Consider the following 14,561-nt stretch of genomic DNA (forward strand, 5'->3'; position numbering starts at 1 on the left):
CAGGGCTTTTCAGTCAGTAAATTGTTTTTGTACAAAATTTATGTGTTTCATACAAGGCCGCACAATTTGTGGAACATGCAGCAGGCAAAATACTGTAATCTGCTGCACCTTTCCTGGGCTTTAGACCCAGAGAATCGAGACATGACAGTAGGATGCCATAACATGATGTGTTGCAATTATTAGCTTGTCCTGCTGCTTTTGTTTTTTTTCTTATTTATTTATTTACATTTTTATTCTTGCCAATATTTGACAAAAAATGTTTTCTGTCATTTTATCTATGTACTCTTGTTGGCGCAGAAGTATTAGACACATATTGCAATTATGAAAAGCAGTGCAAAAGGTTTTTCACTTCTATTGTTTTGGAAAAATCTTGAGATATACGTTTTTGATTCAAAATATATTTTTGATTCAAAATAGAAAAACCTTTATATAGACGAACAAGTTGTAATTATACCATCGATCACTGTTGTATTTGGCTATTCATGAGATTGGCCGCAGGCAATTATTCATCTTTTACAGTTTTTAGACTGAGTTTCGAAAATGGAATAAACTCTATTCTTCCTTTTTAATGCTCTCGGTAAAACGTGTCTTAAGCGCTTGTTCCCTACTTAGAGTGCTTTTTTTTATTATTACTTTAAACCAAAGTGCATTCTAAATCATAAACCCCAACACTGTGTTGGAGGTGCAATTCCTCCAGTCATTTTTAATCTCCTTGTTTTACTGAAATAGAAGAGTAGTCAAATAGGACAGCTGAACCTTTTTGCTTCCAAAGCCCCTGGATGGTATCATTTGAAAATGTCTGTTGTGTTTGTGTGAGCAGAGACGAGCAGAAAGTGGAAAAGGTGATGACCTCACTTGGGATAAAGGTGATGACAAGGGACCTGCGTCACTCTGACCCAAAAGTCCTCCTCTTTGCTATCTGTAACCAGTGGTTACCGGTTTCCAAGGCTGTCCTCTGTATCCTCCTCCTTTGATCTCTGATCCTACCTCATCTGGTCCCTGTTTATGTTAGTCTGCCTCACGGGATCATTTCCAAAGTTGGGTGAACATTTTGCTTTAACAAAGACTTCAGCAATGGCGTGTGAAAAGCTTCCTAGTCCTTTAGAGATGACAGCAGAGAAAGTGGAGAAGCTGATGAGTGTTGGAACCCGTCGATTTGATTCACTGCCTGAAAGGACGCAAAAACTGAAGACAGGTACACGCACACCCACACACACCCACACCTGCACACACACACCTACACACACACACACCTACACACACACACACTACACACACACACCTACACACACACCTACACACACACACACACTACACACACACACCTACACACACACACCCACACCTACACACACACACACCTACACACACACACCTACACACACACACCTACACACACACCTACACACACACACACACACACACACACACACACACACACACACCTACACACACACACCCACACCTACACACACACACACACACCTACACACACCTACACACACCTACACACACACACCTACACACACCTACACACACATACACACACCTACACACACCTACACACACCTACACACACATACACACACCTACACACACCTACACACACACACACACACCTACACACACCTACACACACCTACACACACACACCTACACACACCTACACACACATACACACACACACCCACCCTACACACACCTACACACACCTACACACCCACACCTACACACACACACCTACACACACACACCTACACACACACACCTACACACACACCTACACACACACACCTACACACACACACCCACACCTACACACACACACCCACACACACCCACACCTGCACACACACACCTACACACACACACACCTACACACACACACCTACACACACACCTACACACACACACACCTACACACACACACCCACACCTACACACACACACACCTACACACACACACACCTACACACACACACACACCTACACACACACACACCTACACACACACACACACCTACACACACCTACACACACATACACACACACACACACACCTACACACACCTACACACACACACCCACACCTACACACGCACACACACCCACACCTGCACACACACACCTACACACACACACCTACACACACACCCACACCTACACACACACACACCTACACACACACACCCACACCTACACACACATACACCTACACACACACACCTACATACACACACACCTACACACACACACCCACACCTACACACACACACACCTACACACACACACACCTACACACACACACCTACATACACACACACCTACACCACACCCACACCTACACACACACACCTACACACACACACCTACACACACACACCTACATACACACACACCTACACACACACACCCACACCTACACACACACACACCTACACACACACACACCTACACACACACACCTACACACACACACCTACACACACACACCCACACCTACACACACACACACCTACACACACCTACACACACACACCCACACCTACACACACACACACCTACACACACACACCCCACACACCTACACACACACACACCTACACATGCACACACACACACACACCTACATACACACACACCTACATACACACACCACACACACACCTACACACACACACACCTACACACACACACACCTACACACACACACACCTACACACACACACCCACACCTACACACACACACACACACCTACACACACCTACACACACCTACACACACACACCTACACACACCTACACACACATACACACACCTACACACACCTACACACACCTACACACACATACACACACCTACACACACCTACACACACACACACACACCTACACACACCTACACACACCTACACACACACACCTACACACACCTACACACACATACACACACACACCCACACCTACACACACCTACACACACCTACACACCCACACCTACACACACACACCTACACACACACACCTACACACACACACCTACACACACACCTACACACACACCTACACACACACACCCACACCTACACACACACACCCACACACACCCACACCTGCACACACACACCTACACACACACACACCTACACACACACACCTACACACACACCTACACACACACACACCTACACACACACACCCACACACACACACACACCTACACACACACACCTACACACACACACACACACCTACACACACACACACACTACACACACACACACACACCTACACACACCTACACACACATACACACACACACACACACCTACACACACCTACACACACACACCCACACCTACACACGCACACACACCCACACCTGCACACACACACCTACACACACACACCTACACACACACCCACACCTACACACACACACACCTACACACACACACCCACACCTACACACACACACACCTACACACACACACCTACATACACACACACCTACACACACACACCCACACCTACACACACACACACCTACACACACACACACCTACACACACACACCTACATACACACACACCTACACACACACCCACACCTACACACACACACCTACACACACACACCTACACACACACACCTACATACACACACACCTACACACACACACCCACACCTACACACACACACACCTACACACACACACACCTACACACACACACCTACACACACACACCTACACACACACACCCACACCTACACACACACACACACCTACACACACCTACACACACACCCACACCTACACACACACACACACCTACACACACACACCCACACACACCTACACACACACACACCTACACATGCACACACACACACACACCTACATACACACACACCTACATACACACACCTACACACACACACCTACACACACACACACCTACACACACACACACACCTACACACACACACCCACACCTACACACACACACCTACACACACACACCCACACCTACACACACACACCTACACACACACACACCTACACACACCTACACACACACACCCACACCTACACACACACACACCTACACACACACACACCTACACACACACACACCTACACACACACACACCTACACATGCACACACACACACACACCTACACACACACACACCTACACACGCACACACACACACCTACACACACACACACACACCCACATACCTACACACACACACACCTACACACACACACCTACACACACCCACACACACACACACATACCTACACACACACACCTACACACACCCACACACACACACACACACACCCCTACACACACACACCTACACACACACACCTACACACACCCACCCACCTACACGCACACACACACACCTACACACACACACACACACACCTACACACACACACCTACACACGCACACACACACACCTACACACACACACAATTTAAGGCAGTGAAGCTTCTGCATTATATTCATCTCATACAATGATGACCTTCTGATATTTTTTGTGTGTGAAAATTTAATAGAAAAAGAATACAAGATGGCAAGGTTACATTTATTAATAATTATTCTCTAAAATGAGTAGAGCATATTAAAATAGCATTTGCAGATAACCCAGCTTGACTTGCATAGAGAAAAAAAATGCTTTTAAACACACGAGAAGAGGTGGGATTAATAGGAACATTACTTAAAGCAATACTACTCAAGGAATATAAAGAAGTAGTCATCCAAAAATTAGGCCTGGTATCACGTTCCTTCCACTTCTACATTTAGAAATCCTTTTGTAACTAATGCTAACGGATTGTTTTGCAACAATATGTTTGCTTTAATCCATCATGAGATTCCTTGTGTGACACCTTGATAATTACCATATTTTACGGACTATAAGTCACTGTGGAGTATAAACCAGCCATAAAATGCATAATAAAGAAGAAAAATACATATATAAATCGACAAAAATGTCTTCCCTCACATTTTTGAGGGAAGTAACAAAGTCATCTACGGTTTCATGCTCCTCTTCTTTGCGCATGTTGAACCTGGCTCGCTCATAAATGACATTTTCTTGACAACAAAGAAAGCTTGGAACCCATCACGAACTCTTTAGTGGTTTATTCAGGATCACCAAACTTCCAGGATAGGCTTCATCATACAATCAGTGTCACGTGGACTACCTGAGCCCGACGCTCTTTTATGATGTCACCACAGGTGGCCATTTGTAGTTTTTAACCATGCATAACATTAACACCACTGGGGCATGTTTAGAGAGGCCGCTACGCACAACCAACACATGGACATGGAAGAGTATACAGCATCTGTGTTAAACTACATCCAGTAGCATATGGAGATGGTTACAGCAACAAAGTCAATAGTCACATGAGCGAACCAGAAACCTCAGATGACTATTCTAGACTAAGGGAGCGTAATGCTGCCTTCAGATCTGGTGACATGGTCGCATTTAGATCATCAAGGGCCAACAAGAACTATCTCTTCAAGCCAGCAAAACATGCCTACAGTCAAAAGATCAAAGATTTCTGTCATAATGTCAGCAACACCAGATAACTGTGAGAGGGCATCCAATCTGTGGCTGATTATAGAACCACATCTTCATCCTACCAAGATGACATTAACTTTCTTTATGAGCTCAACAGCTTCTTTAGAAGAAGAAGTTGAGAAGTTATTTCCCTGACCTTGCAGGGGTTAAATAAACCCCTGCAAGGAAAGCTACCCCTCACCCTGATGAACAGGGTTCAGCTTGAAACAGCTGCTGTGTGAAAATCTCTGGGGAAGGTCAACATACAAAAAGCTTCAGGTCCTGACAACATTCCAGCAAAGCTTATCAAAGAATGTACATATCAGCTAGCCCATGTGCTAACGGACATTTTCAATACAACTCTGCAGCAGACCATTGCCCCCTCATGTTTTAAGTCAGCTATTATTATTCCAATAAACCAACCATCACATCTTCATGACTTCCGACCTGTTGCAATAACATCTATTATCATGAAGTGCTTCCAGAGAGTGGTTAAGGGTAATATAATATAATATAATATCTTATAATAGTAATAATATAAGTAATAATATTATTAGTAATAATAATAATAATAATAATAATAATAATAGCAGTAATATAATACTGCCTCCATCATTTGACCCATTCCAGTTTGCATACAAACCTAATCGTTCATCTGAAGATGTCTTCTCCACTGCTCTTCATCTGAGCCTGGTACACCTGGAAATGAGAAACACCCACGTACGGATGCTGTTTTTGGACTTCAGCTCAGTATGTAGTACGATCTGGTGTGGAACTTTCTCACACAGAACTCTGTTCTGTGTGAGAATATTGTGTTATTACCCACACAGAACTCTGTTCTGTGTGGGTAATAACACAATATTATTTATTTATTTATTTTGTCACAGATTTTTCATCTCATACCACACAGTCACAGCATGGTTACAGTTTCAACAAATATGTAAAAAACAAATTTACATATTGTTAAAGCTATATACTGCAGCTTTAACAATGTTAACAGTGGTCTTCTTTCTGCCTATAGAGATTTGGAATGTAATGTTTTCCCATTTGGGTTGTTTTTCAGCCTTCCTCCAGTGTTCCAGTGGGATAAATGACCCGGTCATCATTTTTGTGTCCAAAATGTTTGCTATGGACACCAAAGCTTTGCCTCAGAAGAGACAGAGGTAAATGTGATCAATAACCTGTGTAGTGTTGATGTATGTCATCCAGCTTTGCCCATAAAAAATGTGTAACTGTTAGTATTTAATATGGTATTTGGTTGGGTGAGGTTTTATTGACGTGACAATATACATTTATATTGACTAAAAGGAAGCTTAGGTAGGGGTGTGACAGTCATCAGAGAGTCAGGGTATAAAATAGAAATCAAATCCATAAAATTCTGGTACAAACAGAATTTTGTTTGTACAAACAAAATTGACAGTCCTGAATATGCAGGACTGTCTGAATGTTCAGTTCTGCATCCTGAGATTTTTCCAGCAAAATCAAACTCAGAAGTCAGGAAGGTTTTTTTTTTCTTTTACTTTTCTTTTTACAAGTCTCAGTCATTCTGTGATTTGCTCATCCTGATCAAAATCTTAAAAGACACATATTTGTTTTATATGGAACAGTGTCTAAAACTAAGCTTGTTTGCCTGATCTCCTTCCTGAGCAGCAGATCTCTGCATGTTGCTCTGAAGAACCTCTGAGGCCAGAAATAGAACAGCTGCTTTCAACTCACACAGTGGCTTTCTAGTTGATTCTTTAGGAAACATTTGTTGAACTGACCAAATTATGACCAACAAACTTGTCAAGTTCTCATTAGTTAGCCACATATCAGATCTAAGTCAGTTTCACTTGAACTTTAAAACCAAATTAGCTTCTGTTTTATTGATGTTTCTATAAAAATATGCTAAATAACCTGAGGAAATACAAGATGATACTACAGTAGGAGATCATTTCTATCTGGATATGAGTGAAGGTTGAGGTAAGGTAATTTTATTTATATAGCCAGTGATTCTTGAGAAGAAAGACAAAACAGTTCCTATGGATAAAGCACAAAATTTAAATGAAATTTACACAAAATATACATTTTTCAAACATTTCACTAACCTGGGCCATGTGAGAACAACTATGTATGTTTTCTTAGTGTTTGCTGAATATTTTTTATTTTAAACATTGTAGTAGGTAGATGGTGTCTTGAGGTCCCTTGTCGTGGAGCAGAACTCAATACATTATAATAGTTTAAAACAATAAAAGAAATACTAAGATAACATATTATGACAATTAAGTACAAGTATTAAAATAAATAATTATAAAGTGTCAATATTTAAAAATTATTTTTATATATTTTCCAACTCCATTGAAATTTGTCCCAAGTTTTTGTCAACACCGTCAGACATAAAAAAAGAATGTAAAAAAAAAATCAGCCATTATTGGGGGCATCAGAAGTCCTGAGGACCCCAGGACTTCTTTCTTTCTCTTCCTTTGCTAACTGGGATAAGCAGCTCATGTTAGCTTATGTTATTCTTTTGTTTTTTCTTCTGTTTTATTTCCAAGTTGTTCGTCCCAATCATGATGTGTCAACACCATTAGTGGCAACTTACAAAATTTTGATGAAACTTTGTGAACTAAAAGCTTGATTTTAGTATACTGTAAAAATATGATGATGACCTACAATATGGCCTCCTTCAGAATAACGTCATAGAAATTGAGGTAGTTTGGCATTTTGTCAACTCCAGAGTTTTTAACGGACGACGTGAGTCTTTGATAAATCTCACTTAAGCGTGCAGTAAATTCATTTTAATGTATTTTACGTAAATGGCATTACTCCATATGTAACAAGTATTTCTTGCTGCTCACTAGTTTGTCACCACCTTCAGTTTTTTAACTCCTTCAGATGGACTTTGTTTTTTTGTTTTATTTATTTTGTTTCTTGAGAAGCATTTGTCTGTAAAACTGAGTAAAAATATCTCTAATAGGGTCATTAAAAAATTATTTTATATTTTTGTCAGATGTTGATGACAAAGTTCTGGGTCAGGTCCATTAAAAATGTAATTTGCAAAAAAAAAAAGGTTGCCACCTCAGCATCTTTACATTTCCTAAACATTATTTGTCATATTTGTATACATAAGCTTGAGGAATAATTAAAAAATTAAATTAATAAAAAAATTTGGGGGGGAAATTTAAACCCATTTCGTCCCACTTCTGAAGAATCACTGATAACGCATTTTCAGCAATAAGGCGATTCAAAGCGCTTGAGCTGCCAGATGCATTTATTTACTCTTAGGTTTTTGTATTGCAGCAGAATTTGGAGTTGAAGCTTGTATTTAAATATGTTTTTGTGGGGTATAAGTTGTTGTTTTATTTGCTTTAAGATTTATGCTTAAAGCAAATAAATCTTGCATTTCAAAAATATTGTATTTTGAAATGCAATATTTAAATTTAGCCCATCATACTTTTTCTCTGGAGGAAGTTCAGAATAAAAGAAGAGAAAAGGTGACAAACTTGCTGAAACTGCAGGAAGTCAGAGCAAGACAAATTCTTCTTCTGTTTGTTTTATAGCAGTTACCTTTAAAAACCTGCAAGAGATTTTGAGTTTATACAGCTGAAATACACTTCCTGTCCAGGTTGCATATATACATGTTATTGTTTGCAATAACATGTATATTCTCTAGCATTACATTCATACTTTGTGACTCATCACACATAAGAAGCCAGAAATGAAAAATAAAAAAGTGGTTGTTTGATTTTCTGTTTTAAAACACAATTTAACAATGAAATGTAGCTGTTTCTGTTTTTTGAGATTGAAAACCAATGCTGTGAATGAAGTGACTGTCTAGGGATGTGGAAAAAATGAGTCAATTTTGTCGTCATCAGAATCATTTTATGTTCCTGATATTTAGTCTATGTTAAATTCTTCTCATTTGATTTTGACTACAGAAACATTTGTTTGTAATTAATATGTTCTATCTTCATATAAAAATCTAATAACCACTTGTTTTTATCTTTAATCTCTGAATTCTTGTCATAAGACCATCCGACGACCAGAAAACTATGACGTGACGAACAAACAAGTCCATCAATCGTTCCCAGTCTTTCACTAAATAGAAAATATTAAAAACCAGCAACAAAGACGATGAAAATATTGCATTTCAATCTGGAGAGACTCAGACGAAGAGAGGGGAAGACAATTAGAAGAGTTTATTGACATACAAAATGAAAGTCTTTGGCGCTGGAAGATCCAAAGACTGGAAAACCCATCCATCCATTCATGAATGGATGGATGGATAGGCGCTCAGGGCCCGGCTGAGGACATCGATTATTGCAAAATTTTTTGCGATAAGCTCGGATGAGCATTCCCAATGCTGATAGGAATGTCAACCCCCAGGGACCCGGCACTGGTGGTGGAGGTTGGTGGAAAATGCGGCCGAATGACCAGGCGAGTGGAGGTGAAGGGGTGGTGGTGGGTTGAGCTCTGCTGGAAAGCGGAAGATGCCATGGATGGAGGGACTTGGACTTGGTTGATGATTGGACGTGACGTGTCTTGGACCAGCGTTGATTGGATGACAGTGATGAGCAGGATGTACTGGTTGGCTGATGCAGGTGGGGCTAGGAAAAGTCTTCTAGTTTGAATTTTAACCTAGACTTCATTTCAATCTGCAGAGACTCAGACAAAGAGGGGAAGACAAATAGAAGAGATTATTGACATACAAAATTAAAGTCTTTGGCGTTCGGGCCCCAGCTGAGGACATCGATTATCGCAAAATCTTTTATGATGAGCATTCTCTCAAGGCCGATAGGAAAAAAAAAAAATAAATAAACAGGCTGAGGCCGGGGAATAGGAGTGGGAGGTTAGAACCGAAACCGAAGGAGGTGGCGTGACAGTGATATGCACAGGCCGTGGGATATAGGGATGCCGATAAATGGGGACCAATGGGGAGTGCTGCGGGACAAGGGATAAGAGGCAGCTGATTGAAAAGGCCAGCTGAGAGAGCGGCAGGGCATAGGACGAAGGGATGCACAGGGCGTGAGACATGCCAACAAATAGGGACCAACAGGGAATGCTGCGTGACAAGGAGCAGGGGTGATATGCCGCTGGGAGAAGAGAGCCAGCTGAGGATGAAATAATTAGTAAAGAGTGAAAGAGAGGAAGGAACTAGCTAAATGTTACTAAGATTAAAGAGGGAAAACTTAAAGAGATGTATAGAGTGCTTGTTACAGAAACGAGATTCTGGAGCAGGAATTAGACTCACAGTGAAATGGTTGAAAGATGCGGGCAATAGGTGAGAATACTGAATGAAACCTGAAATTAAGGACGTAAAAGCAAAAGGGGAAAGTACAGGGAAAGCTTGTAAAACATTTTCATTTATTCTATAGATTCTCTATTATGAAAACATTACTACTTACACACCGTAACAACAATGCTGAAGAAAGTTGTATGAGCTGCAACATGTAATTTCTCTTAAAAAACCCAAACAGACTAAAAATGTAATTCTGTCTCAAAGCCATCAGACGCACGAGCTGAACGTGTTATGAGCGTTTCTCTCTGATGAAATGTGATATTGATGTGAGGTAGATTAATGGCTTTTCATCCTCTATAGGTTCAGAGAAATTATTAATCTTCACAAGACAAAAACACCCATACTCTACATAAGTATTGGGGAAGGAGCACGTGCTTAGATGGAGTAAACCAACCCCACCAGTGAATTGCGCAGTGCTCATCTTGCACTGAGAGGAGCCGAAGACTGGTTGAACGTGATCTAAAAAGCTGAAGATGTCTTATATAGATTCTAGCCTCAGAGCTTGAAACAATAAATGAGCTTAAAGAAACGAAAGCTAAGACTCAAAATAAATAAGGATGAGAAACTGAGAAAAGAATAGGGAATAAAATTCAGTGCGTGACGTGAGATGTAACGAGTAGAGATGATAAAATTGATCGATGCCAATTGATGACATTAGGTGGTGTTGGAATAGAATTTTAAGTTAGCACAATACTGCACAGGATAGTTTTTGATACATATGAAATATAACATAGAAAGTTAAAGTACACTCTAATGCATATAAACTTAGATAATACTAGAACAACAGCTCACTCTATGAACGCAGATAAAGATAAAATTCTTAAAAAGAGGAGTAGACAGAACACAGGCCTAGACTCCTTGGATCTCTTTAGATAGGGAGCCTGTCTGCCAGGCAATTAACAAATTCCTGAGCATGGTTCAAAAGTTCACTAGGATCTTAAAACTTTTTATAAATAATTTTATCTATATTAGAATTAACTATATTTCTTTAAGAATGTTTTTAATTAGTTACTTATTAGATCCAAACTTATAGTCATTATTTAGCATTACATTTTGTGCAAGCTTGGTTAAAAATACAAACTACTTTCTTGTGGAAACATTTTGAGGCAGAGATAGCGCTGCAGCTGCAATCATATATCAAACTGGACAGCGGCTGATACGAGAAGGGTTTTCCGTATATCTGCCTTTGGGGCTCTTTAGCAGGAGGTAATAAAATTAACATTAAGACAGCCCACACAAAGGAAAAGAACACACCTCCTAATGCATATATTTAAATGAGGAGAATACGCAGTCTATAAAAAACAGTTATAGACTGTTCCACAACAGTGGAACAGATTTCTTAAAATACTGGGCAAGCTAGAGAATAGCCTGCGTAAACCAGGAAGTGACAGGATGGCATATGGAATAGAACCATGCAGATTTCGGATGATCTTGAATGAGAGATGAAACTTTGCGTTTGCTGTTTGTTGTCATGATTCTAACGCATGCCTGCGCGCTTGTTCAGACGTGCAAGCAGCAGCAGGTCTCCGTCACTGCCGCACAGGAGTAGACCTGGCGCAAGCGTCACAGTGCTTATCCGCTAAAAGCGGCTCGGAAAAAAAGGGTTACGATGTGCTAACAACGGATTGAACCATTTTAACCGCTAAACAGTGACGGCGTATATGGGGAAAGCAGGAGCCCATATTGTAACAATTTCATATAGGAAAAACAGTGTTGGCCACTCTAGGAAAAACAACAAACAGCTTCCAGTCCAGCGGGGGCACGGCTGACTGTGGGTAAACTAAGAAAAGGGAACGTTTTGTGAAAGACCTGATAAAATGGCAATACCAGACCATTCAGGTCTTCTGGTTTGCTCGGTGCTGCACATTGGGATGAAGCATGACACAGCAATCACCCATATGCATTATGAAACTGGGAAAATTCCTATAAGTTAATCTCTGAAACACACACTTTGAAATTGAGCATAAACCTCCTTCTATTTAAAGTGCCTCGATAAGTAGTGAATAGGACTCAAAATGAAAATTTATGAGGAACGATAGTTGGGTAATGGCCCTTAACAAAGACAATTGTGACTTTTCCTGCATGTGATCCAGCAGCAAGTCCCATACACATTTCAGATCACACTAAAGAGCTGAGTTTTTTACAGCCGTTTGTTGCAGTGCAGTTTTTAGGTGCCAAGAGTACCTTGCAAAGAAAAACAAATTTCTATAGTTTATTGTGTAGCTAAAACCGCTTTGAAGTTTTCCCAGGCGCAAATGGCAGAACTCTCAGAAAAAAGCTGGACTTTAGAACTGCTTGGGTTTTGGGCATTTTATAACTGACTTAACTAGTATTACACATGAGATTAGTTTGGCAATTTAAAATGAAGCTGACAGAAAATTTCAAAATAAAAGCCCTGAAGCTTTTACATGAGATCATTGTTGTTTTGGGCATTTTATAACTGATTTAACCCAATCACTGTTAATCATGGGATTAGTTTGGAAATTTCAAATGAAGCTTACTGAAAATTTCAAAATTAAAGCCTTAAGATGGCACTGCAATAATATTAGCTTGCATTATCTCTTTGTTTCAGGTTAGGGCACTGTCTTATGCAGCAGGACAGTGCATTAACTTTAGCACAAATATTAGCATTTCACTGCCTCCGCGAGTGCACTGCCACAGGCAGTGCAATAAGATTATTCTGCATCATCTTTTTCTCTCTATTTAGGGCATTAGCTAATGGCTGCCTCAAACTGATAGAATTTTGTCATCCCCTGTCTGACTCACAGCTGGCAGAGGATCCATTACCATAGCAATGGAACACAGCAGGGCCAAGCAGTTGATTAGGACTACAAAAACGCATCACTGTAATTCTAAGTATGGCAGAACTCTGAGGAAAAAGCTGGACTTTAGAACTGCTTGTGTTTTGGGCAAAATCAAGTTTACTGAAAAATTCAAAATAAAAGCCTTAAGATCCATCTGTGGCTAGTGCAGGGCCGTAGGCGCTGCAATGACATTCGCTTGTATTATCTTTTTCTTTCAGATTAGGGCACTGTCTTGCGCAGCAAGACAATACATTAACATTAAAGATTATCCAGCATGATCTTTTTCTCTCGGGTAAGGACTCTGCCTTGTGCAGCAAGGCAGAGCATTAGCATTAGCCTTCTACCTTAAATAAGCTTTTAGCTATTTTTCCTACTTGTTAGCAATTTTTAGTATACTGAATGGAGTAAGTCAATTACAGATAACATGCTAGAGATGCCCCACATGCCACTGAAAGTATTCATGCTAACATTAGCATTTTGGCTAATTTGAGCTTATACACTTATTTTAACATACTGAATGGTACAAGTCCATGTTAGTGAACATTCTTGTGATTCTCCACATGATACTTTGTAATTTTTTGCCAAGCTTAGCATTGATGCTAATTTTTAGCATCAGAACGCTAGGTCCAAACCGATGGACACACTTTGGCATGCCCCAGTTAAATTTCTTCAGGAATTTTCTAGTTAATTATCTACTCCCCCCATTTAATTCTAATGGGTCATTAGGATTAATCAAGCATCTTATTCCCTAGCGTCAAAGGTAGCATGACTTATACCACATATGTCAAACTCAAGGCCCGGGGGCCAATTTCGGCCTGCAATAGCTTTTTATGTGGCCCTCCACAGACTAGACTAAACACTAAGTGTGATTAAATATTATCAATGCAGTTTTTATCTG

At 40.5% G+C, this 14,561-nt stretch overlaps 1 protein-coding gene across 3 annotated transcripts in view; it reads left to right on the forward strand.

The window, feature by feature from the left end:
* The window catches only part of efl1 (elongation factor like GTPase 1), a 43,147-nt gene that overhangs the window by 13,222 nt on the left and 15,364 nt on the right, over nucleotides 1–14,561 (forward strand). For all 3 annotated transcript variants that reach the window (XM_055022419.1, XM_055022420.1, XM_055022421.1), the window contains 3 exons: nucleotides 821–957; nucleotides 1,073–1,195; nucleotides 6,645–6,744. In XM_055022419.1, coding sequence (XP_054878394.1) covers nucleotides 821–957; nucleotides 1,073–1,195; nucleotides 6,645–6,744 — 360 coding nt within the window. The remainder of the gene's footprint in view (nucleotides 1–820; nucleotides 958–1,072; nucleotides 1,196–6,644; nucleotides 6,745–14,561) is intronic.

The sequence above is a fragment of the Poeciliopsis prolifica genome, unplaced genomic scaffold, assembly GCF_027474105.1.
Source record: "Poeciliopsis prolifica strain line A6 unplaced genomic scaffold, Auburn_PproV2 SCAFFOLD086, whole genome shotgun sequence".
Lineage (NCBI taxonomy): Eukaryota > Metazoa > Chordata > Actinopteri > Cyprinodontiformes > Poeciliidae > Poeciliopsis > Poeciliopsis prolifica.